At 41.7% G+C, this 25,668-nt stretch overlaps 3 protein-coding genes and 1 long non-coding RNA gene across 11 annotated transcripts; 1 reads left to right on the top strand and 3 right to left on the bottom strand.

Moving 5' to 3' along the window:
* Positions 1-362: 362 nt before the first annotated feature.
* On the bottom strand, positions 363-1,125 carry LOC141042475 (uncharacterized). The gene is made up of 2 exons (XR_012205439.1): positions 881-1,125; positions 363-750 (listed from the first exon to the last, which is right to left on the bottom strand). It is a non-coding gene; the product is annotated as an uncharacterized lncRNA (long non-coding RNA).
* A 785-nt stretch (positions 1,126-1,910) lies between these two features.
* Positions 1,911-16,257, top strand: LOC109752815 (sister chromatid cohesion protein PDS5 homolog B). 7 transcript variants are annotated; one of them, XM_040404476.3, is made up of 28 exons: positions 1,911-2,145; positions 3,325-3,522; positions 3,742-3,923; positions 4,750-4,870; positions 5,438-5,650; positions 5,732-5,948; positions 6,039-6,184; positions 6,252-6,409; positions 6,496-6,645; positions 6,729-6,774; positions 6,848-7,039; positions 8,187-8,366; positions 8,588-8,739; positions 9,150-9,276; positions 9,505-9,651; positions 9,726-9,794; positions 9,917-10,041; positions 11,959-12,076; positions 12,348-12,482; positions 12,573-12,763; positions 12,895-13,045; positions 13,133-13,270; positions 13,367-13,444; positions 13,559-13,876; positions 13,987-14,015; positions 15,329-15,402; positions 15,781-15,872; positions 15,960-16,257. In XM_040404476.3, the coding sequence occupies exons 1-28, from the start codon at positions 2,053-2,055 to the stop codon at positions 15,993-15,995; spliced, it is 3,876 nt and encodes a 1,291-aa protein (XP_040260410.1). In that variant the 5' UTR covers positions 1,911-2,052; the 3' UTR covers positions 15,996-16,257. The 7 variants fall into 7 exon arrangements, with proteins under 7 accessions (XP_040260410.1, XP_020167334.1, XP_020167333.1 ...); XM_020311745.4 differs by having other exon boundaries at positions 9,147-9,276; positions 15,332-15,402; XM_020311744.4 differs by having other exon boundaries at positions 9,147-9,276.
* A 3-nt stretch (positions 16,258-16,260) lies between these two features.
* Positions 16,261-21,602, bottom strand: LOC109752816 (magnesium transporter MRS2-E). 2 transcript variants are annotated; one of them, XM_020311746.4, is made up of 6 exons: positions 21,149-21,602; positions 20,883-21,035; positions 19,515-19,643; positions 17,740-17,888; positions 17,406-17,544; positions 16,261-17,087 (listed from the first exon to the last, which is right to left on the bottom strand). In XM_020311746.4, the coding sequence occupies exons 1-6, from the start codon at positions 21,488-21,490 to the stop codon at positions 16,782-16,784; spliced, it is 1,218 nt and encodes a 405-aa protein (XP_020167335.2). In that variant the 5' UTR covers positions 21,491-21,602; the 3' UTR covers positions 16,261-16,781. The 2 variants fall into 2 exon arrangements, with proteins under 2 accessions (XP_020167335.2, XP_045090989.1); XM_045235054.2 differs by lacking the exon at positions 19,515-19,643 and having other exon boundaries at positions 16,369-17,087; positions 21,149-21,546.
* A 1,366-nt stretch (positions 21,603-22,968) lies between these two features.
* Positions 22,969-25,460, bottom strand: LOC141020512 (magnesium transporter MRS2-E-like). The gene is made up of 6 exons (XM_040404477.3): positions 25,018-25,460; positions 24,716-24,859; positions 24,486-24,614; positions 24,199-24,356; positions 23,886-24,021; positions 22,969-23,574 (listed from the first exon to the last, which is right to left on the bottom strand). Exons 1-6 carry the CDS (start codon positions 25,366-25,368, stop codon positions 23,269-23,271), a joined length of 1,224 nt encoding a protein of 407 aa, XP_040260411.1. The 5' UTR covers positions 25,369-25,460; the 3' UTR covers positions 22,969-23,268.
* Positions 25,461-25,668: the final 208 nt, after the last annotated feature.

Raw genomic sequence — 25,668 nt, 5'->3', positions numbered from 1 at the left:
ATGGCAATAGTCATTTTTTAAACTATGCAAATATTTTTTTAAATGTCATGAATATTTTTGAAAACGCGAGAATATTTTTGAAAATATCACATACATTTATTAAATGACAATACACATTTTTAAATCTGCACACACATATTTTTCCGTTAGTATAATCATTTTCTAAATGTCATGAACTTGTTTTTTGGAACACAAGAATATTGCCTTTAAATGCTAAGTATATTTTTTAATGGTACACAGCAAATCATTTTTACATAGCATACACATTTTTAAAAAAATTACATACATTTTTTTAAAATATGGGAACATTTTTTTTGAAAATCTATCAGCATTTTAAATTGCATTTTTTTAATACTGTCTTATTATTCTCTATTTTTCATGTTTTTAAAATTAAGTAAGTTTTGGTTTTTAAAACATATTAATTTAAATTACAAATAAAAAGAGAACATGAAAATAGAAAAGAAATGAAATTAACATGGCATCACCATCACCAAACCGGTCCCTACTTCCCCGACCCATCACCGGCTCCACCGACTACAGCCGACCCCTCATTCGTGCGCGATTAACCTGGGTTGGGGGACTGCATTTGTTTGCATGCCATGCCACTTGCTTTGGTTACGGGCGGATTAGCCTCGATGTAGCTCTTTGCTTTGTCTGCATAGTCACCTGAGCCTTGGCTGTAAGCATGCAAAATCTCATTAAGATGGTATGCGCTCTGTCCATCTGCCTTCATAAAAATCCGTTAGTCATCTGCAAAAGGAAGACGAGACACCCACATGGTTGGTTAGGTCCAAATTATTCTTTCATCGTCCCAAATTTATCTGCGTTATTCATGCATGGTTTATTCCGAATGGGCAAACTAAGCTCGCAGTGGGCTAACCTGGGCTGGGGGCCTACATTTGTTATGCATGCCATGCCACTCGCTTTGGTTACCGGCTGATTAGCTTCGCTGGAGCTCTTTGCTTTGTTTGCACACTCACCCGAGCCCAGGCTGTAAGCATGTACTCCCTCTGTAAATTAATATAAGAGTATTTAGATAACTAAAATAGTAATCTAGATGCTCTTATATTAATTTACGGAGGGAATAGAATCTTATTTAAGATGGTATGCACTCCATCCATCTGTCTTCATAAAAATCAGACAATCATTAGCAAAAAGAAGATGAGAAACCCACGACATTGACTAGGTCTAAGGGCATGTACAATGGTGCTATCTTAGGAATGCCACATAGGATAAATGATGAGGTGAAGAAGAGAGAAATCGGCTTGTCTTCTCTTATTTAAAAGATAATCTCTTAGCACAATATGTCTCACCACGTTTTTAGAAATAGCTAAACATATTTTTTGTCATCTCTAAATTACATGTAAGACTTAAGATAAAACTATCTTATCAATCATTGTACATGCCCTAAATTCTTCTTCTAGTCGTCCCAAATTTATCTCCGTTATTTGTGCGCGGTTTATCCAGAATGGGAAAACTGAACCCGCAGTGGGCTAACCTGGGCTGGGGGCCTACATTTGTTCTGCATGCCACTCGCTTTGGTTACGGGCCGATTAACATCGGTGGATCCAGCCCAGCACTCCGATGCTCCGAGCGCGGGAGCTGTTTCCCATGGGCGGGAAACCAATTTTTGGCTGATGCCGTGTTCCTCTAGATTCCAGAAGACTCCTCGAGTGTGTTATTATTAAAAAAATAAAGTAACCCCACTAGTATTTTGCCGGTCGCAAAATTGACGAATGTATTATCCGGGGGCCTTATTTCTTTTCACATTCGCTCCCCTAGTTAAGCAAATATAATCTGGATCCCTGGGAAAATGTTGCTGGCAGTGGCAGGTGCGTCGTGCGTGCGCCGAGGGTGCAACGGCAAAAACCCGCCGTCCCCGACCCCTTCCCCAACACCCCCGCCCCGCTCTGAGACCGACTGCCTTTTTCCGTACTCGCAATTCCATCCATGGCCTCCCCCCCCGGCCCTCACCCCCAACCCCACCGCCTCCTAGCCCACTAGCCTAGGGTTTCGGGCCCCGAGATCGAAGCCGCCGCCTCCGCCGCCGCAATGTCTGGCTCGCCGGGGCAAGTCGTGAGCGAGGTCGGGAAGCGCCTCGCGCAGCCGCGCCTCGGCAAGGACGCCCTCGTCAAGCTCCTCAAGGTGACCGCCCCCGTCCGTCCCGCACCAGTCCTCCTCCGATCTAAACCCGCTCGCTTCCGTTCCTCGCGAGACGCTGTACTGCTTCTGGGGTTTTGAAATTGCCTCGAAGGGCACCGCTGATTTTAGTGTTTTTTTTTTTGGGGGGCTCTCGAACACTGACTGTAGTGCTACCTGGTAGTGCTAAAATTAGTAGCTGTGGTTCACGATTCCGCTCCAACCTCCATGGGGTTACGAGGGGCTGGCGAATTCGAGCACCATGTAGTAACTCGTGCGATGGGGCACAGGGGCAGCGATGCTGACGAGGTTGTATGTTCACTATGCTTTTTTTTTGCGACTTTATGTTCACTATGCTTATGTTTGACAGTTTGAGCAAAGCCTCTGAGGTGTTTAGTGTCAACTCGGCATGGATCTATGGTGTTTATGAGCGCTCGAAACTTGTTTCCCCTCTGTTGAAAGAGTACCAGTACCGTCTATTTCCCTGCCAACTGGAGGCAGTCAGAGAACCTTCAGTTAATTGTCACATGTCTATTATTTCATCAGTAAACAATTTTGTGAGCACTTGTTGTTTCAAGTTTGCCTGCTTTGTGAATTGGTAATATGAAGGAAGGTACTAGTAATGGAGATTTATGGATAAGGAACAAAGCAGATTTGTTTTTTCAGGCTTCAACCTATTCATTATCTTAAACCGTCAGTAACATTTGAGTATTTCGATCCATTTTACATGATAAACAGGTTAACTGGAGATCAAGTGGGTTAATTTCGGTCCTTCCCCTTTTCCCCTGAAACGGATATTTGCCTTTTTACTGTTATACGAGAACACAGTTTTGATCTGGTTGTACTGTAATTGTATTTTATCCAGCGTTTGCGGGAGTTTAGAGCAATGGCTTTGTACAAATACATTGTTGGATCTCTACCTGAACTGTTTTCTAGCTCCCATTAGGGGTTACATATTTGCATACTTTTGTTTAATGCATGTATACCATGACAACCCCTCCGACAGTTGAACCTTGACCTAGTAGGACAGGGATGCAGGCTAGCTCACCATAATCATCCAAAGGGAAAAGAGTAGCACATTAATACTTTGCAGCTTGACATTTTCTCTAATTGGTTGTTTCTTTTCATTATTTTTTCTTTGAATAAATTTGAATTTACTTAACATGTTTTTCTTATTATCTGCAGCAAGCTGAAAGTGCTTTATCAGAGTTGAGTCAGTCCTCCTCTCTGCATGATGCTCTACGTCCTTTGAGTAAATCACTGGTCCAGAACACTTTACTTAGCCACAAGGACAAGGATGTCAGACTTCTTGTTGCTGTCTGCTTCATTGAAGTTATGCGAATCCTTGCACCTGATCCACCTTTTACTGACGAAATATTTAAGGTATATTTAACACTTATGTCTTTCAATTCTTGGCTGTCACTGACTTCTTGTACCATTACCATTTAGTGTTGTGAAAATATGAAGCACTACCTAACAGCCATATTTGTCAGATTATTTCTGTAACATTATCCATTTTCGGTTTTTGAGTTATTTAATGTCAAAGAACAATTGGAATAAGGACCACACTCCTATAACACTATGGTAATTGCTTTATCTCAGGAAATATTTAGGCTCTTCATCAGCGAATTTTCACGGCTTGCAGACATTGGAAGTCCATATCTTACGAGAAGGATGAAAATACTGGAGAATGTTGCTGCGCTTAGATGCTCTGTAATTATGGTTGACACTGGTTGTCAGGACTTGGTTCTTGATATGGCCAAAATATTCTTCTCGGCAGCAAAGTAAGACTAAATCTACTGCTCTTGTTGTTATATGCCTATATTTTGTTACAACCAAGAATCAAGCTTAATGCTCATTTGTCAGTACCTAACTTTCAATTGTAGATACATTGGTCTTACTCATACTGGCTTTGATTTGAAAATCATGTGTACATTTTTTCACTTATGTCCTATCAATCGGTCTCTTTTTGTACCGTCTTCCCATTTTGAGATTTTGGAATTGTGATCATCAAGACCTCCAATACTGTGTATCACATCATCAAGATCTCCAATACTGTCTACCGCAAACTGTAAATATGCAGTGCTATGTTTGTTCTTCCATTGAGCTGGCTATTTCTAGGTATTACGGAGAAAGCTATGAACTCTCAAATCGTCAGGTTTCCGTTTACATGTATCACAGTAAATGTCAGTGTGCACTATCATGTTTGCTGTAGAACTTTTCAATACTTAATGGGATCTCATGGGTTCCTTATCAAGTGCAACGGGCGATGTACCTAGTGTATGGAGGTGATTTGGTGAACATGTCTTGGCCACAAAAGAGTTGCGTATGCGCCTTGTGGTACTATTCTCTTGTTGTCCTTAAACCTGTTAAGATAATTGGCAACATTCATTTTCCTTAAACAAATTTATACTCAAAACCAAACTGTTATCCTTGGCTCAGCAAGAGCAGAAATTCCATTATGCAAGTAGTTTTCTCTATGTTATGTGTGCTAATTCATGGTGTGCTCATGTTCAAAGTTGTCTGCCACACATAATTACTGTTTCTGAAAATTTAAATTGGATTCTTTTCATTAAGTGGTTAACTCCTTGATTGTGAAACTGTTTACAGGCAAGGTCTTCAGCAATGTGTGCACCAGGCTATGCTATCAATAATGACACAGATATTAAATGAAAAAGTTACTCAGCCTCTTCTGGATGTGATTTTCCGCAATTTAGTAAAAGAGGACAAGGTAAATTCTTTACTGTTCATTTAATACTAACTGTAAGTTGAGGTTGATGGTGCGAGTAATGTTTTGTTACAAGGAGAATATCCAGTAATACCACACCCTAAATGCTCCCATGATACCATTTCAAAAAATTCTGAAGAAAATCATGAATGTTCACATGGAATGTGTCTACATCCCCTAAAAAATTCAGCTTCAAATTCGAAATGTACATTGAGAAACAAATTCAGATGTGAATAGTGTCAATTTTGCTTTTGTCCTTTTGTGACACTATTCATGCTAGATTTGTCATTTTTGTTTCTCAATTTGTATTTCGAATTTGGATCTGATTTTTTTAGGGGTTGTAGTCACATACGTTGTGAACATTCACAAAAAAATTCAGATTTTTTCGAAACATCTAAAATTGATTTTTTGAAGTTGGTATCATGGGAGCATTTTAGGTGTGGTATCACCTGATACTCTCCCTTCCTTACAATATGTTCTTCTCTGCATGAATAGCTTAGATATCCGGAAGCCTGCATTATTGTTCTTTGGTCCAAACTAATGCTCGTTTGCTTCTTGTTGCCCATGCAGGGAGGAGCCCACAAGCTTGCCGTTGACATCATTCAAAACTGTGCTGAGAAATTGGAGCACATAGTTCGAATTTTTTTGACATCATGCATTTTGAGCAAGGATGCACCGGTTAATGAACACAGGAAGCTGCATCATAAAATTATTCTGGAAATATTCCAGTGTGCACCCCAGATGCTTTTTGCTGTTATTCCATGCTTAACTCATGAGCTCCTGGTATGTTATTTTCTTTTAACTTTGTTATGCTATTATATTTGCATTGTATTCTCCCTGAACATGTACCGTCTACCTCCTTAGAGTGACCAGGTTGATATCCGACTGGAGGCAGTGCACCTGATTGGGAAGCTTCTTGTCTTCTCTAATCTTCGCTTTGGTCAAGAAAACCAGATATTATTTACTGAATTCTTGAAGAGATTCTCTGACAAATCTGCAGAAGTAAGAATTGCTGCAATTGATGCAGCAAAAGCATGCTACATTGCTGCATCATCTGGAAATGTAGCACAGAAAGTTCTCAGTAAGACTACTACTTTTATCTGTGGTTACTATATGCGCATTACCATGTGTAAGCATCCTTTTCATGTGGATATTTTGTTCCTTTTGGCAGAATCTCTTGAAGGAAGGTTATTGGATTTTGATGACAAAGTGAGGATCAGAGCTGTTTATGCAGTTTGTGATTTAGCCAAATCAAATCTAAGCTCATTTCCTTCTGAGTTGATATTACAAGCAGCAGAGAGGCTACGTGACAAAAAGGTGAGCAGGTATTATTGTTATTTTGCACCGCAGTTTCTCGATGGTGCCTCACTGAAACATTTTCCAGATATCTGTCAGAAAGAATGTAATGCATAAGTTGGTGGAGCTGTATCGAGATTACTGTGAGAAATGCTCCAAAGGAACCGCGGCAATTAATACTCACTATGAACAAATCCCAGCTAAACTTATTGTTCTCTGTTTTGACAAAGATTGTGAATCTTTCAGGTTTGTTCATCTCTCTCTCTCTCTCTCTCTCTCTCATACTCAGTCATGCCTATTGTGTTGAGTTACTGGCTTCTATATTTTGGCAGGCCACACAATATGGGGCTTATTTTTGCTGAAGAACTCTTTCCATCACCACTTTCTCCAAAAGAAAGAGCAATGCATTGGGTTGAGTTTTTTTCTTATTTCAAATCACAACATGTTAAGGCTTTGCATGCCATCTTTTCTCAGAAAAGAAGGTAAACACTTGTAGCATAGTATATACTACGATGATGTAATAACTCTGTGAAGCACATTTTGACATTTAGACATTTTCCTTTAGGTTGCAACTGGAGTTGCAAGCATATTTATCACTTCGAGCAAAGAAGGTTTGTAATTCATCAATAGATACTGAACATTTAGTGAACTTTTTTCTCAAATTGAACCTTGTATGTGCTACAGGAAGAATCTTCAGATGAAATACAGAAGAAAATTTGTGCGTCATTAAGGAAGATGTCCGCTTCCTTTACAGATATCTCTAAAGTTGAAGACTGCTTTGAGATTTTGCACCAGATGAAGGATAATAACATATTTAAGGATTTGACTGAAATAAGCAAAGAGGGCACTACTTTTGCAACAGTTCGATCAATCAGAGTAATACTCGTTTGGTCCTTTTAACTGACGAGACAGTAAATTGTTTGTTTTCTCCTGCTTTTGTTTGCTCAACTATAAACTTACTGAGGAAGCCGTGGTGTATACTTTCCAAACGTAGTTTAATATTCATATGTTTCTTTTTCATGGCATCCTTAATTCCTATTGCATGATCCTAGTTAGAAGTCATCAGCGGTGGCATATACCATGTTGATTATTTTGCATGGGAACATGTACATGCCCTCCAGTTTGAGGACTGAATGATTTAAATGATTATCATGAAAATCGAGCCAGTCTCTTTTTCTGCGCAATCAGTACGGGGGTTCTCCCGAGAATATAATAATACTGAGATTGAGGGAAAAGTAAAAGTAAAATATCCAAAGGAGAGCAAATACAAGGGGTAGTCGAGCTTCCTAGAGATAAGAGATAGAGAAAAGGAAAGTCTAGGTAGAACTCATTTAGTGCACATGGAAAACAAACAAAGTGAATTTGTCTTTCCAGTGGGATCTTCATTGTTTTGTCTTTCCAGCGGGATCTGCATTGTTTTGTTTTCAAGGTGGGTCTGCATTGTGTTGTTTCCCATCCTGAGGTCAAATTTGAACTTGAACATTTGCGTGATGCTAAATCTCTCTAGTTTTCAGCAAACTACAGAATGCCTGACTCTTCCTTGTTCTGTTAAACTATTAAGCTGCTAACTGTGAGTTCTGTGGAGCATTAAATGGTCCCAGTTTACAAGTTAGTGCAAGTACGTTAGTACCCTGTTAGACTAGTCATAGTGGCGAGTAACTTAGACTAGCAACATGCATGTATACGTTACTACCTTCATAGTGGGTAGTGACATGTGTGTGATAACATAGAGAGCTTCATTTATTACTTTGTAGAGTCATTTTACATTGGGATCCGCTATGTGATGGCAACATATTATGTTACTCCATTTGCCTCTCTCCTCATTAATTACTTGCCATATCATATTTTTTGCCTATATGGCATGCATGTTACTACTTATGTTACTCCCACTATGAGCAGCCATATGTGTATTGAACTCTTTTTTTCTCCACATGGTATTATTTATGCAACAGAGTTTTTTTTAAAGATTTGTATCATAGAACATACCCAAATCAAACCTAAGTTCGTGCGTGAATGACTGCAGGATTCATTTCTCAAGAGAATTGGTAACAAACACCAAATTTACAGCTTCTGCAAAGAACTGTCTACAAAACTCTCGCATTCACTATTTAATTGGGAGATGATTTGTGCCATTTTGGAGGTTCTTTTCTCCTGCAGAAATGAATTAACCCATTATGCAGAGTCCGCATGTGATCTTTTACTGGTAAGTTATTAATAGCTGGCAAATTATTTGTTTTCTTTTAGGAATATGAACTCTTTGCTGCAAGCATGCAATCTTTTGAAGCTTACTGCATTTTCAGTTTTTACCATTGATTAAACTTTTTTGTGCTTAACGGCACATTTGTTTTTTAGTTCATGCACACATTTTCATCTCCTTTTAAGGGTCATCTTCTATACTTCTGACTCAAATGTGTAATCATGTAGCTAGTTGCAATGGTGTTTCCATCATTATTCAGAGGCTCAGAGGAGTACTTGCTAAAGTTGTTCTCCGAAGACTCAGTCCTGATAAATGAGAAGAGTCTCCAAATGTTGGCATATTTGGCAAAATCACCGTGTAAATTATCTATTAATTTCAGGTAAAATAAACTGTCATTGTATTGGAAGTTGGATTGTCTTGATCTGTCTGTTTGTTGATAATTGCTCTATGAATGGTTCATGTTTGATGAATCAGCAATGTACAGTATTACTCAAGCCTGAAACTAAATGGCCGTTTTGAAATTTTAAATATCCTCCTGTTTGCCTTTTTTTCTTCTTCTCCAGAGATTTTGTATTAGCTCACTAAAAACTGGCGAAAAACACTTTACTCCTATTCACCACCTTACCAATCTAGAAGTGCAATGGGCGGTAATATAAAGAAAATGTAGGGATAGGAAAATGTCAATACCTTTTTTGTATTTAATGATTGCAAGTGTGGTAGGTCTCTCCATCTTTAGTTATCTTAAGATGAATATTTTACTCATAGTAAGTTGTCTTTTTTCTCCAGTAGTGATGTCTACCTCTTACTGGAGCAAAAGTGTATTGAAGGAACACGTGCTGAATCGAAATATGCCATTTCTGCAATTGCTTCACTGATCCAGTCTCCAGATGACAAGAAATTTGCCAAATTATGTAAGGTAGGTACTAATTAGTTCTGTTCTACAATTGCTTCACTGACCCAGTTCCCAGATGACAATTGTTTACATATGGAAATGCTCAAACCTTTGCAGAATGATTGTTTCTGATGCTAAAATGGTCACGATGTTTTTGGTAGCTAGCTATTTCTTCTTATTTTTTTCATGCCTTTGTTTTTAAATGAAGGCGTACTTTGGTGGACGACTTATATGATCCTCTCTTCCCTGCAGAAAGTTGTTGGTGGTCTACATGATAACCATAATATCCCAACTCTATTACAGTCGTTGGGCTTAATATTGGAGTATTCTCCTTCCATGTATACATCATATGACGACCAATTTATCAATTTTGTTCAACGTGTTTTTGTCTCACCTGAGGTAGGTAATATATTTTTTAGCAGTGATATCTGGACTAAGACATAGCAATTTGATGTCTGCTATGGTTTATGCAGTTTGTTTCAACTCCGGAACTGTCACCCTCCAATGAAAATTCTGCATGCAGTTTCTCTTGCAAACTGAAGGTAAGTTCTGGACAAAATAAAACATTCAACTCATGGTAGATCTAGTAGGGAGTTCCACATGCGAGTAATATTCACGATGGAATTTTCATTTTTGCTCTCTAATTGTTTTGTGGCCAATGTAGATTTATTGTCTCAAAGCACTTGTCAAAAGTTGTTTACCAACAACTACTGCCCGTGATCGAATAGAGAATTTCTTTAAGATGCTGTTGGATATAATTCGCGAAGAATTCACGCCCATTACTATATGGTTCGTATTTTTCTGCTTTCTCACATTATTTTAAATTGTTTTCTCAATAAATGCTTCACTATTGTAGCCCCTTCTGTTTGTTTTCTACTGATTACACCAGTTCTTTAACTAATATTTTACAGTGCATCAGTTGATCAGCTTTTCTACAATTCTATTATATTTTTTCAAGCACTATTGGAACACATAATTCGTTGTGGTGTGGTCAAGTTTCCTTTCTTGTTGAATGTGATAAACATAATTTGCACATCTTTGCATTAAGATAGGTAGTCATAGTTACAAGTGGTCAATTTGGTGCAAAATTGAAAAACTTGCAGACGTGCCTAATGCTTAGTGTTCTACAAGTCGTATACTGTGTAACTTTCATGAGGTTTCTGTTACCTTCGTGTTTGGGTTACTGTGATGAACTAGTGCATCTCGAGCATCACCTTTTTTCAGCCTGAGGCTTCATGGTTAGTACAATGCAAGGAACTTAGGAATTCAGCAATTACACATCGTTGATTAGGTGGTCAATTTAGTGGGGTTTGTAAGAAAATTTCCTGGTTAGTATAATGAGGAAGTTAGGAACTCACCAAACTTATTTTAAAGAGAGAAGCAACTCAGCAAGTAAGCATTGCTGATTAGGTGGTCAATTTGGTTTGAATGGTTACTGGAAGAAAAGACTCACCAATCGGGAGTGCAGAAAGAAGAAAGGAAAGAAAAAAGCTCCACTGAACAAAATCGATGGTTCACATAACCCCCTGAAGTCTCAAATGGTTCACTTCACCCCTTAATGAAGCCAATCCCGTTCAATACCCACCCAAAGTGGATTTGGTCGGGTGGTTTTGTTGAGTTGGACTCGGTCAAGCTGTTTTGTTGACTGTGGGCTCTCCTCCTCCTTCCTTGTGCAACCTCGGGCCTCTATGGTCGACGACGCATGCGGCATGTCCACCGGTGGCGACAGGTGCGGGGAGCCGGGGTCCGCTGGCGACGACCTATATCCCGGGCTGGGGTGTCTGGAGCACACGCGGGTCCACCAGTGGACAACATGCGGTGGTAGCGGCGACCCACCACACCTGTCCTCGTTCCTTACTGCCTGCTCTGGATCCCGGCAAGCCGCCGCACTTCCCCGCCCACCCCGGCCCGCTGCAGCGTGTTAGCAGCCATGTGAACCGAATCCAGTGGCCAGGTCGTCGGGGCAGACAAGCAGCCGTTCTGGGGAGCAGTCCCAGGATCCCCGTCGCCTCGCGCCACCGGCCGTCGCCGCCCTCCTCCCCCATCCCAAATCGAACCTCTCTCACCAACCCGCGCCTCCTAACCCAGATCCAGGCGAGCATCTCCGGCCTCCTACCACGGTTCCTGCGTGAACCGCTGCCGCCACCGTGCGCTACTTCATGGCAGCCTGCCTGCCTCTTGTGGTGCTCTTCTCCAGATCCAAGCGGACCCCCTCGCTCCACCTCAGCTCTGCATCCGGCGCGGACAGAGGAAACCGTCGGGCGTCGATGTATCCAGGGCGGCCCAGCAGTGCGTCCGCGTCGGCAGCGAAAGTGACGGGTCACCGGAGAGGGTCCCACTGGTCAAATACCACTTTGACCCCGCCATGTCAGCAAACCACTTAAGCAAAGCCAGCCAAGATGATTTGTGAACGGTATTAGATAGATCGGGGGGGGGGGGGGGGGGGGTAAAAGAGCAGAATAAATGATCAGGGGGTTATGTGAATCACTCACTTTGTTCGGGGTAGTAAAATGGACTTTTTTCAAAAGTAAATAGGGTAGGGTATAATGTGGGATTTTAATGCTCGCAAACTTAACTGAATGTTGTTATTCAAGCTAAAAGCACTTATACAATATTAAATGTGTTTTTTCTTTTCTTTATTGATACAAGTTAATCCTGAATTTATTTGTGTTCTGTGTTTTCACTCTGGTTCTTATGCTGCACCAGTGAAAATGATAAGCCATATCTTAGACTGGCTGCTGGGAAATCTGTACTACGACTAGCTACAAGATGGGATTCACTCATTTCTCCAGAATTATTTCGCACTGCCCTTCTCATGGCAAGGGTATTGTCAATATGCTACACTGCTAACAAGTATCTAATTTTTATTTTTCATGTAGGGGCTAACATTTCTGCCCACTAGTCTTTCTAATTATTTGATAATTTGATTTGCCATAGATTTTGAGAACCTTTGCTGTAAATAAACATCTGTTTGCAGCATTATTTTGCTTACCTACATTGGTTAATCTCTACTCACATTGCGTAGTTCCATATTTTATGCATGCCAGTATTCTACCTCTCTTTATAATATTACATGTATTGTGTCTGGTTGTCAGGATTCTTCATATATTGTTCGCAAGTCATTCATTCACAAACTTTTTGGCCTTTTGAAGAAGCATGCAATACCTGTTAGATATGCATGTGCTTTTGCATTGGCATCAACTGATTGCTGTGGAGATGTTCGTACTGAAGTATGTATCTTCTTTTCTAGTTCCCTCATATATATATACCATATAAACTTGCTCGTGAGGTGATTCTTATTCTGTTACCTTGTATTCTAGTCGCTTAGGTACTTAACTGAAGTGGTAAAAGAGCAAAGAGGAGTTTCTGTTCATCAGAACAAAACCAGCAATGACTCGATTGTAGAACACCCAGCATATGCTGTCCTTTTCTTGATCCATACGCTTGCATATGATGAGGAGTTTCGTTTTAACTTTTGTGAAAAGGAGACTGGCTCGGCTGAGTTTTGGAGGTATGTTCTTGTTTCAGATGTTTGAATCCCATTGGCATTTTTTCTGTTGCTCAACTAGTTCCTGGGGCTGGAAACATTTGAAGTTTCAAGCCTGTAATAGCTTCCTCCTTTTTTCCTTTGTTTGTTGACAGCCCACTTATTGTGATGTTGAGAGAGCTAGTTGAAATAGAGGATCTAAGCCAAACCAAGCATGGCTCCGCCACAAGCTCTGTATCCATTCTTTTGGGCATCTTTCGTGCTGTTCAAAAGGCTGAGGATGTGATTGATTCTGACATCACTCATGTATGTGTCTTTTGGCTACCGCTTTGACATTTTTCATTTGCCTATAAATTTCTTCACCAGGTTCTAATTTCCTAACCGCCTTCACAGAAACTGCACATTCTCTCAAAAATTGGTTTGCTTATGATAAAAGAACTTGATAAGCATTGCAAGACATCAGATTCTCCACGCCATATTCTCCTGCCCTCATCTTATTATAGGTTGTCTCGGAGTGAGAGAAAAGCGGATGTAGGTTATTCTTACTATTTATTCTCATGTTTGTTAGAACTTGTCTTAGTTCATTTTTGCATTGACTAATTTTCTCCAGATCGGATTTTTTTGTAGGAATGCTGCCAACTAGATTTAATTACTGATACTTTTGTGAAGAGAATTCTAAAAGCTCATGAACCTTATAACCAACAGGTACATTCTGTCTGCTGTGTCACCCTTGGTGTCTTGTTTGTCTATATATACATATATGTAGTTTATGCCTTCTGTTATGGTCCTATAGTTTTAATTTGTCAACATTAATTTCAGGAGGATACTACATGCTCTACTATTACTGAGAGGGTATCTAAAGAATCTGCTCCTAAAAGGCAAACTCGTTCCTCATCAAACAAACCATTATTTGGACAGTTTGTAAGTGGTCATGAGCAAGGGAAAACGAAGAAAAGTTCAGTCCAGGCGAAAGATGTCCCCAAGAAAAATTACCTGGATATCTTGGAAAAAGACAACGTGTCATCTTGTGGTTCCGCCGGCACAAAGCTGTCATCTCCAGGGTCTTTGGGTTTGACTAATGAAGCTGATTCTAGAGATCTGAAGACGATATCTTCAAAGGACACCATGTCAACAGAGGTACAGCATGCTAGTGTCTGATCGAACTATATGTTTGAGCATTGGATTATCTGTGGATTGGCACATGGAAAGTTGGAAACTCAATTTATATTATTTATTTATTTTTGTAGGACTTTCCTGACTGTCATCTCAGAGATTGGTAAGCAAACAAACGATTTAACATGTATTCCTTCTTCGGAAATGTTCTCCGCCTGGAAGAATATGTTCTAAACAGTACTTTGTCTTCTGATACCATGCTTTGCGTAACTGCAAGTATAGCATAATGACATGCATGCCCTGCATGCCCTGCAAACTCTGCTAAATTTATGTCTGTCTGCTAATTCATGATTGCTGTCCATGTTACATCAGTATTTAGAATGGAATGATAGGGAGCTTTTCTCACTGTCTATGTGTGTGGCTTTATGTGGTAGAATTAGTATATGGCATGACATCTCAAGTTAACTGCAATAATTATTGGGTCTATGCCTAACAGTACAATCAATTCGTTACCAAATAAAGCAAACCCCTGTATGTCAGAACTTGTATTCCTGGTAATCTGTCTAGGGCTAAGAAAAGAGTAAAGTGCAGTTTGGACCAGCTATTGTAGTCGCTAGTTGCACACTCAGACCAGGTATGTTCAAGTATGACACCAATGGTCACATAATATTTTTGAACTTTGGACTAGGTTATGACCAAATTTTACGTGGGTCACATGGGGCATAGCTAGAACACACAAACTTCTAAATAAAAAGAATGTGGCTTCGGTCATAGAACAATGCGGTTTGAAGAGCAGGGCAGCTGACGATCGTCAGATTTTTATCCGCTTTTTGAGAAACAGAAATATCATATTTTGCGTCAGATAATTTGAAATTTTGTGAAAAAATTGAGATGAACTAGATATTGCAATATACATGCAATTAAGATGAAATATAAAGGAATTTTAGTGTGTTTCCAAATATCAGATCCAGACATGGGCTTTAGTGCTTTACAGCTGAGTACCAGCTAGTATTAGTCTATGGGTGTCACTGGTGAAGTCAGTTCGGCTGTGGCTTGGATTTCAGCATTGCACTTGCCAGTTCTTGTGCATCTTAACAAGTATATCTGGCTGTCCCCCTTGAAATAGCACCACATTCTACAATTATTGCAACAATACCGTGGGAGTTCAAAGTGTACTTCCTGCTTATCGATAAATACCTGATGCCAATATTTGTTATGTCCAAAACCACATATATTTTGTTGAAGGTCTGCGGGTATCTACACTGTTAATTTATATGCAGCACCTAGCATAATACAAAATAACTGTTAAACGATAGTGCTTTCAAGTTTTTTTTTTAACTTATGATGATGATAGTCATCATAAGCACAAGATGCTGCTTCTTTGCTCCTGTTATATGGTGTCAAATGATTTATATTTTTCAGTTGGAAAACCTTTGTCACGTATCCATCCATGATTACTTACGTTTCGATTTGTAGCAGTGAACTAGACGAAGATGTTGGTGATTGTGATGGTAATTTTGTGAAGCGTCCTTTCTCCAGCAACAAAACAGGCAAGTCATCTCCAGTAACCAAGACATGATTCATGATATTATCTTCACATCGGCGCTTCCTAAAGTCCATATGTTATGCGAACTGCACAGTCGTAACAGGCTGATAGTGTTGATGCACTATATATGTGATTCATTTGAACCATATACATCCTTATGTCCTAAAAGTGTCTTTCCTGACTGAGAATTCGTTCAATAAAGTTGCTCACAAGTCACAACTCACACACAACTACTTCCAGCCAACAGTCATGCAGAAATGGCAATATCATGACTGTTTTATGTCACCAAGTGACTAGCCGTGCAGCTACCTTTATGCGTTTCGCTGTATATTTGCAGTCCATATATTAAATATAGCTGAGCGATCAACCTTCCATTTTTTAGCAGTGGCTGCCCTCAAGAAGAAAAGCAAGAGAGCATTGGATTTGAGAAATGCAAAGAATTCTGCTGGATCAGCTGCGGACACAATAGACAATGTAAGTGCATTTGGGGAAGCATATGCATGATTCATCCCTCATTTGTGAATATCATGAGCGGATATTATATTCCTCTTATTTTTGCAGGTTCGACGGACCAGATCAAGGAAGGCGCAAACATAATAACCATCTAACTGAAGTTTTAGCTGACGTGTCTTAGACATACATATGCTGAGTTCCGGAATACCTCTTGTACATCCGCCAGTGAGCATTGCAGTGATCGTAGAAAATCTTTTGGTTTATATACACCATCCGTGAAACCTTGTAAATAGAGAAGTGGATGGTAGAGTGAGTGTTCATATTATCTATAATGTCACTTATCTGATCAAGGCAAAACTGCGGAAGTTGAAATGTCAGAACTGGAATCGTCGTTGGTTTAACTGAAGACTTAGACCACAACTGTCGTTGACCTCTTTAATCCATGTGGCTGCCGTATGCTAAGAATTATTACACCGTCGAGGTGCAGAAGTGCATTCCCCGAGGGTAGGAAGTTGTATGGTTCCAAAACACGTCTGAGTGGATTCATCTACTTCCTCTGTTCACTTTTATAAGACCTTGAAGACATTTCAGACAATGTACAAAACAACCCATTTTGAGTTGTTTGAAATGACTTACAAAATGAACGGAGGGAGTATTTCTTTTACAAAATTACAAAAGTGAACGGAGGGAGTATTTCTTTTACAAAACTACGTAGTTGCAAATCATGATACGAGGACAAATAAGGTCTTTATATAACCGTTATTCGTGTCAAGGGTGGGATGTCCATCATTCAGTTATTCCTATCCAAACCAAGCATCAGCTACTGCATCTTCCAGACAGCCATTTGCGATGGCAAAAACGTGGCCGTGGACTGCAGAGCTTACGTCTGATGCTTCGTCTGTCCGGTGCGGAACACAGAATATGGCAGCATCACTGCAAGTATTTGCTCTTCTTCCCTGCATAGATGGCCAGGATGTATATGGCGGCGCAGCCGGCAACGGTGGCCCAGGTGGTCTCCCAGAACTTTCTGTTTTTGATCCTCGCCATCTCGGGGGTCTCCGGATCTAACGTCAGCTCGATGTGGATGTTCATGCCGAACAGGCTCACGACCACGATGCCCGCGGTGATCACCACGGTCGCCGTCGTGAGCATCACACCCATCTGCAGCAGCTGGTTCTGCTTCTCGTCCAGCATCATGTTGATGTAATCCTCAGTGTCATCCACGTAGTCGCGGAGCTTTGCGCATTAACAAGGTGCACGTTAGGCTGTTGGAAACATGCTTGGAATACGTTATAAGCCAACAGCTAAAGACCATGGCGTTCACGTTGAATCAGAAAGGTGCATGTGGAATCGTACTCCCTCTTAATGTAAGACGGTTTTTAGTGTAGTGTCAAAAAATGTCTTACGTTATGGGACAGAGGAAGTAGTTTATATTCATAACACTACCAAGAAGTGTGTCTGTGAGTTCAAAAAAGAACGAAAGAAGTGTGTCTGTGTGCGCGCGCGTTCTTATCTAGTGTTACGAATCTGTAGCAAGAGATGTGACATACGTACATGGCATAACTTGTTCAGCGTGCCATCAAACTGCACGAAGTAAGCTTCGAGAAGCATTTCCAACTCTTCTACATCAGGCTTAACAAAAGCAGAACTTGCGTGGGAGCTCTCTATATCATCGCCACTGTCTTCTTCCTCCCTGGATTCAAGTGCATATGGAGGATTAAAACGAAAGCAGCACATCTTGAGAACGACGTAATAACTACTCCATCTGTCAATTAAGCCTAACATCATCGAATTGTGCTTGATTTAATCAAGAGAGTTCGGTAGTTGTATGATTCAATCGGATCCCAGCAACCACAGAAAGAAGACACATTAGCTATAGGTGACATACTTCTCATCCTCATGGTCAGGAGATGCATGCTTGTTGGAATCCAATTTAACCGATGACTCGTCTACTCTTTGAAACGCAAGCTTCCTCGTCAGGTACATCTCGGACATATCCGTGTCATCGTCAACCAGCTGCTCGATATCATCCCTCACCTGCGAATAAAGAGACCACGGCAGCACATACAGAGGGTGAAATGATTAATTAAATTAATAACGTAGTACTCCCTCCGCTCGCAAGTATAGGATGTTCTAACTCTTCTCTGATCCGGATGTGACGCATTTTAGTGTGTGTTTGTTTACTCATTTTAATTTGTATGTAGTTCATATTGAAATATCTAAAATATCTTATATTTGTGAACGGAGAGAGTAGCACTTAACCTAGGCTGGTCATTGTGGGGAGTAACTTAGACCAGTGCCATTCATATGACACTAGTCTATGTTACTATTTTTAAAGTGCAAAGTATCATATAAGTAGTATATCGTAGATGATTTCATTTGTTAGTTTGTAGACTTATTTTTTTTAATTAGGAAGCACTATATGATGGTAACGTAACAATGAACTGTCCCTTAACACGTTGTCCAAGGTAGTGATTTTTTCTAGAGACAATCACCCGATGCATTGTATCTTTAGGGGTTGTATCCAAGTGATATTGCATTTAATTAGTTTAGCGATCTTTTTTGCATTTTAACATTATGGCCTAGTTGTGGAGTGGAGAGAAGAAAAGAAGAGAAAATTAAGGAGACAAGCCACAAAGGATAAAATCATTAATTACACTGCATAGAAAAACGAGCTAAGAGTCGTATCTTCACTAACATACAATTCCACTCTCTTTTCTTTAATTACAACGCCACATCAGCATTTTGTCTATGATAACGTGCTATCGAGCCAAGAATTAGGAATATCATGCATGCCAACTAGACATTTTTTATGAGTTGTGCACGGAATTAAATAAAGAAAAATAGGGTTGAGTATCATATTAGAGCAAGGTTAATAGTATAGCCAACAACGGAAAATACACTCCACCCCCTGTAGGGATATTAAATTCAAAAAGTACCAGGAAAACAAAAAAAACTGGTGTTTGGGGACATCAAACCTGAATGCCCAATCTATTCCCGTGTGAAGTTTTATGAAAAAGATACCAGGAAATATATCCATGGTGAAAGAAATACAGTCCGATCTAAGATTCATACTAACAGTTTTTTCTCTATGCATAGGAATTTTGATCTTTTTACTGAGAATATGTTTCTTGGTATTTTTTTTCACGAAACTTCACATGCGAGTAGATTGGGCACCCAGATTTGATATCCCAAAATTCCATTTTTTTTTTTTAATTTTCCTGATTTGTTTTTTAAATTTCATACTCATATAGGGGGGTGGAGCACCCGAGTGCTTCAAATCCTCTTCCAGCCAACGACCGTCTATATGGAGTTTCCACATCACCTATAATCAAACCACCAACATGTATAACCATTTGTGCTTATTTTTTTTTGCTAAGCCTTCTTCATCTAATTAGTTGTAGACTCAGAATTACATATATTTCCACCTAGCTACATGCTTTTAGCATCGTTTCCTCCCGGGGTCATTAAACTAATCTCTCTTCATAATTAACTCACCACATCAGATTTTATGCCTAGTTAGTAGCCTTAACATCTGTACCAGGTAAGCAGTGGGAAGGGCCTTAAATTTCAACCATACACCGGCTCATGAATCTAGATACACTAATTTCTGCAACAAGTAACTCGGACGTAGGAGTATATAATTAGTGGTAGCACTCCTACCTTCTGCACGCGCCCTGTTAGCTCTACCAGGCGGCTCTTGATCTGCCTGACGTGCTCCAGGTTGAGCGTGCTAACCTTGGAGGTCAGCTTGTCCAAGGCCGGATACGCCTCCTTCTCCAGGGCCAACGTCTAGCACCAATAATTTGGAGTCAATTACATTGTTGGTGCTACAACTTGGCGTAAACGGTCACTTTAGTGCTACAAGTTGTGGCGTACATTGAAGTGGTGCAAAAACTTGGCTCGAACGTGCAAATACGGTTACTTATCCCGTTTGTATAGGAAATGTGCGCTGACTAGGCATGTGCACCCTGCTGTCGGTGGCTAGACTAAGGAGAAAGAGCGTGTGGCCTGATTTTCACAAAATAAACCTCGAAACTTTGATTTAAAAAAAAGGTCCATGTAGGCGTGGCATTCTTCACCTCAGTGACCAGCGGGTCCTGCCTGTTAAACATAAATAACAAAAAAGTAGGTGCCGCCAGGATTCGGACCCAAAAACCACTTGCTACATCATATACGGTCCAAACCACTCTGCCATACATTTTCGACTGACTATTATATAATTGACATGCTGAAGTAAAAATATATTATAATTTTATATAATACAAATATTTCATAAACTACAACTAAAAATATTGTTTCAATTATACAAGCATTTTAATAATTATATGCACATTTGTATAATTAAAAATATTCATATTCCTACATTTAAAATTTTGATTTGAATATTCAATCATGTATATTATTTAAGTTAATACAGATACACACATTTACATTTCATCACGTTAATTATATTATTATTAAAATGTTTGTATTATGGAAAGTTATAACACAGAAATATCCATATTAATTAAAATTTTTTAATATAGTACGCGGTTGTATATTTACAAACCATCGTTTGTTTGTATAATATTGATCACACATAAATGTTTGAATATAAGTTTTATTACTTACGTTTTACAAATATCGTAAAAAAAATAGTTGGCGCAAATAGGCCGCAATATATATTTGCAGCCCATTTAAGCTCCACCTACGTACCGAAGGTATATATACTCTGTTAAGCATAGTTGAAAGTATAAAACATATTGCATAGTGGTTAGATACACATGTTTTGTTGCCTAGTCAGCACAGATTCCGTATACAAATGGGATAATCACCGTATTTGCACGTCGGAGCCAAGTTTTTGCACCATTTTAATGTATGCCACAACTTCTAGCACTAAAGTGACCGTTTACGCTAAGTTGTAGCACCACCAATGTAATTGACTCAATAATTTGCACCATGAGAAAACATGGTAAGTTGGTAACACGCGCTATTGACAGATCATGTGTTTAACAGCCGAAGCCTGCCTATATACGTACTCCAGTGTACCTCGGATTCCATGCATTTGCATGTGTGTTCGAGGCAGACCTCGAGCACCTTGAACTCGAAGGGCTGGATCTTAGCGCTGCCAGGCATTGGCACGTTCCCCTGATCACCACCCAGCTCCATGTCGTCGGTTGCCGGATTCGTGGTAGACGCATCCTTCACGCAGTAGCAGGAGCCAACGGAATCAGGCGAACAGTGCAGATAACTCACCCCGCCATATCGTAGCAAGCATGCGTTGACTAAGTGACTGTTGACCAGTGAAGTCGTACCGGGAGCGCGAGGCGGGCGTGGAGTTCTTGGAGGAAGGGGCGGAGGCGCGGGTTGCCGGGGTCGCGGACGAGCACCTCGGCGGCGGTGACGATGGCCTTGACGTGCTCGAGGTTGACGACGACAGCGCGGTCGCGGCCGAGGATGGTGGACGGGTAGGAGAGCTGCGGGTCGAGCATGCGGAGGTCCCGCGCGGGGAGCCCCGTTATCTCCATGATCCGGTGCCTCCCGAACTCCCCCGTGCTCTCCTCCCCCGCCGCCGGCACCACCAGCCACTCCTGACTCGCCGCCGGCGCACCCTTCCGCCGCGGCGCCGGCGCGGTCTGCGGCTGCCTCCGCTCCATGCGCGGGTTCCCTCGGTCAATTTCGTGGACTACTGAGGTCTGAGGCCGCGTGGCGTGACGCGGTTATCGGTACGAGGTCTTCGCTGAGGAGCTCGAAAACAGCTTACCACATGTCCCGTGTGGTGTAGGCGCGGCGCTTATTACGGGTGCCGGTCCGCGCGCGCGCGGATGGCGACGATGGATCTGTCCAGCGGGCCGGCCACGGCTCTTTTCTCCGTGGACGAGGATGGTCAATCGGTGCGGCGGTGCCACTTGTCCGGAAGCCAGTAGGCATTTGGACGTAGTAGTGTCCTGTTCGGCACGTATGCTTGTCCCATGGTACCAATGTCTCTCTCTTGGTATGTTTTACCTCCCCGTGTTTTAAATCTGATTTTCCTGGAGGAGATCACTACTACGGATCCTATTACGGCATGTACAATGATTACATACATACTCCCTCCTTCCCAAAATATAAGGCGCTGGTTGACTTTTCTGGTCTTCATTGCACACCTTTGACTATGATTTTTATGTATTATTTGTCTATAAAATTAGTATACAGATATATGAAATAAAATTGTTTTACAAGACAAATGTGACTATCCCGTTTATACATGTTTAATCCATGTACTTTGATATATGTAAATGGTCAAAGTCATGCATCAAAGACCATGCAAAGTCAAACACGCCTTATGTTTTGGGAAGGAGGGAGTATATACTACATATGACGATTGTTGAGTCTAAAAGAACAATGTTTTGTAAATATTTGTGAGCTCAAGTTGAAAACACGTAATTCTAAGTAAAAATGTTTGATCTAAACACTTTTATATTTCTTTACAGAGGGAGTAGAATCCTTTGAGTTTTGTTGACTTGGATTTTTCAATGTTTAAACCTCTTGTGGTTGGAACATGGTGGCGATGTGGGTACCAAATGCCACATGCGAGGTAGTTGGTTGGACAGAGGAAAATTACTCCTATATAGCAGGGGCTGCCCAGGAATTACACTGTCGAGGTGCAGCAGGGGAGCAACCTCGAGAGTAGGAAGGTGTCATTGGTGGAAATACCCTTTGGTTCCTCACCCTATATGAGAAAAATAATAATTAATAATTACAAAAAAAGTTAGAAAAAGTTTATAAGTCTTTTTTGAAATAAACTTGACTTTCTTTCGCACTAGTATATAACGTTGACTTCAGGGCAAAAAAAAATCATTTGCTATTATTGGTCACTATTCACACTATTTTGATCGATTTTTTTGTTTTTTAAAAGAAGTCAACGGGGTTTTTCTTTTTGTGCAATTTTTTCTTATATAAGTACAATGGAAGGTCAACTTTATTTTAAAATATTTTTTCAGATTTTTTTGACTTTTTATTTAATTACTATTTTTTTTCTCTATATAGGGTGTATATACACCCATAGACCAAAAATTCCCCTCCAGTGTCATTGCTATATATGCCACTAGAGGTTTCTCCGGCGTGTAGGAATGTTGGAACCTTGGAATCAATATGGCTCAAAATAACACTTCAAAACTACGAAACTGTAAATCATGATACGACAAGGCAGATCTTATAGCCACGATTCAATTATTCCTACCCAAACCAACGCATCAGCTACTACTGCATCTCACAGACAATACCAAACAGAAAGAAAGCTATAGTATCATATTCTCAGGGCAGGGAAGAAAGCTATCGTATCATATTCTCAGGGCAGGGAAACCCTTTTGTGACGGCGAAAACGTGCCCTGGACTGCAGAACTTGCGCTCCGATGCTTCCTCCGTCCGGCGCGGAACCGAGAATGAAGCACCATCACTGCAAATATTTGCTCTTCTTCCCTGCATAGATGGCCAGGAGGTATATGGCGGCGCAACCGGCGACGGTGCCCCAGGTGGTCTCCCAGAACTTCATGTTCTTGATCCTCGCCATCTCGGGGGTCTCCGGATCCGCCATCAGCTCGATATGGATGTTCATGCCAAACAAGCTCACGACGACGATGCCCGCGGTGACCACCACGGTCGCCGTGGTGAGCATGACGCCCATCTGCAGCAGCTGGTTCTGCTTCTTGTCCAACATCAGGTTGATGTAGTTTTCAGTATTGTCCACATAGTCGCGGAGCTTTGCACATTAAAGGCTGTTAGAAACACGCTTGGAATACTTTATAAACCAACAGCTAAAGACCATAGTATTCACATTGAATCAGAAAAGGGCATGTGGAAATGTAGTTTATATTCATAACACTACCAAGAAGTATGTGTGTGTGTGCGCGCGCTCTTTATCTGGTGTAATGAATCTGGAGCAAATAGTCAGTGTGCTGAACCTGATAGTGGCAATCATTTTGATATGATCATTTTTGTAGCAATCATGTCTCAGGCTTAACACAACATTAGGCCAATAACTAGTAGTGAATAGAAGGAGATGTGACATACATGGCATAACTTGTTCAGCGTGCCATCGAACTCCACGAAGTAAGCTTCAAGAAGCATTTCCAACTCTTCAACATGCTTAACACAAGCAGAACTTCCGTGGGAGCTCGCCGTATCACCGCCACGGTCTTCTTCCTCCCTGAATACAAGTAAATATGGAAGATTAATGTGAAGAGTAATAACTTTCCATCTTTCAATTAAGCCTAGCATCATCGAATTGCGCTTGGTTTATTCAAGCGAGTTCAGGATGTTATAGCTCTTAATCAATCTAATCCCAGTAACCAGAAAGAAGACTCATTAGCTATACGTGACATACTTCTCATGATCATGATCATGATCAGGGAATGCATGCTTGTTGGAATCCACATTAACGGACGACTCGTTGTTGACTCCTTGAAACGCAAGCTTCCTCGTCAGATACATCTCGCACATATCCGTGTCGTCGTCTAGCAAGTGCTCGATATCATCCCTCACCTGCGAATCAAGGAGACCACGACGGCGCAAACAGACGATGAAATGAATAATTGAATTGATAATAATGTAGTAGCACTTGGCTTAAACTTGGAGCATACACTGGCTCCTGAACACCAGTTATGTTAGTACCTTCTGCACGCGGCCTGATAGCTGGACCAGGCGGTTCTTGATCTGCCTGACGTCATCCAGGTTGCTCGTGCTAACCTTGGTGGTCAGCTCGTCCAAGGCCGGATACGCCTCACTCTCGAGGACCGACGTCTAGCACCATTGATTTTTGCATCAGGAGAAACATGGTAAGTTGGTAACACGCGCTTTTGACAGATCATGGGTTTAACGGCCTGCTTATTGTGGTAGCGTACCTCGGTTTCCATGCACTTGGATGTGTGTTCGAGGCAGACCTCGAGCACCTTGAACTCGAAGGGCGGGATCTTGGCACTACCGGAGATTGGCACGTTGCCCTGATCGTCGCCGCCGTCGGTTGCCGGATTCGTGGTAACCGCATCCTTCACGCAGAGCAGGAGCCAACAGAATCATCAGGCCAAATTTGCAGATGAACCCAACACCATGCCATCAGTTAGTTGGTTACAAAAATGCAATCTGCCATCAATCTATCGTACAGTAGGATGCATGACTGGCGGAATGGCGGTGGGTGTGGCCGTACCGGGAGCGCGAGGCGGGCGTGGAGTTCTTGGAGGAAGGGGCGGAGGCGCGGGTTGCTGGGGTCGCGGACGAGCACCTCGGCGGCGGTGACGATGGCCCTGACGTGCTCGAGGTTGACGACGATGGCGCGGTCGCGGCCGAGGATGGTGGACGGGTAGGAGAGGAGCGGGTCGAGCATGCGGAGGTCGCGGGCCGGGAGCCCCGTCATCTCCATGATCCGGTGCCTCCCGAACTCCCCCGCGCGCTGCTCCCCCGCCGCCGGCACCACCAGCCACTCCTGGCTCGCCGCCGCCGCCGCCTTCCGCCGCGACACCGGCGGCGACGGCGCGATCTGCGGGCGCCTCCGCTCCATGCGACGCAGTCAGTCGATCGGGGCTCCGGCCGTTGGCGAGTTCCCTGGACTGAGAGCGCCGCGTGGCGTGACGCGGTTATCGGTACGAGGCAGTCGGTTAGGATCTTGGCTTTCGTATCGGGGAAGCAGTTTTGGTTTTAACTCTGCGGCGGCACGTGGGCGTCTCTGCCTGCGTAGGCGCACGGACGGGTGCCGGTCTATGAACGTCCGTCCGTCTCGTGGTGGTCCGCGCGCGCGGGGGGATGGCGACGATGGGTCTGCTCAGCGGTTGTTGGCTGGAGCCTTCTTTTTCTGCGTGGA

Source organism: Aegilops tauschii, chromosome 3 (genome assembly GCF_002575655.3).
Source record: "Aegilops tauschii subsp. strangulata cultivar AL8/78 chromosome 3, Aet v6.0, whole genome shotgun sequence".
In the NCBI taxonomy this organism is placed as follows: domain Eukaryota; kingdom Viridiplantae; phylum Streptophyta; class Magnoliopsida; order Poales; family Poaceae; genus Aegilops; species Aegilops tauschii.
Note: the sequence above shows the minus strand (reverse complement) of the source record. Positions and strands in the feature narration are given on the sequence as shown.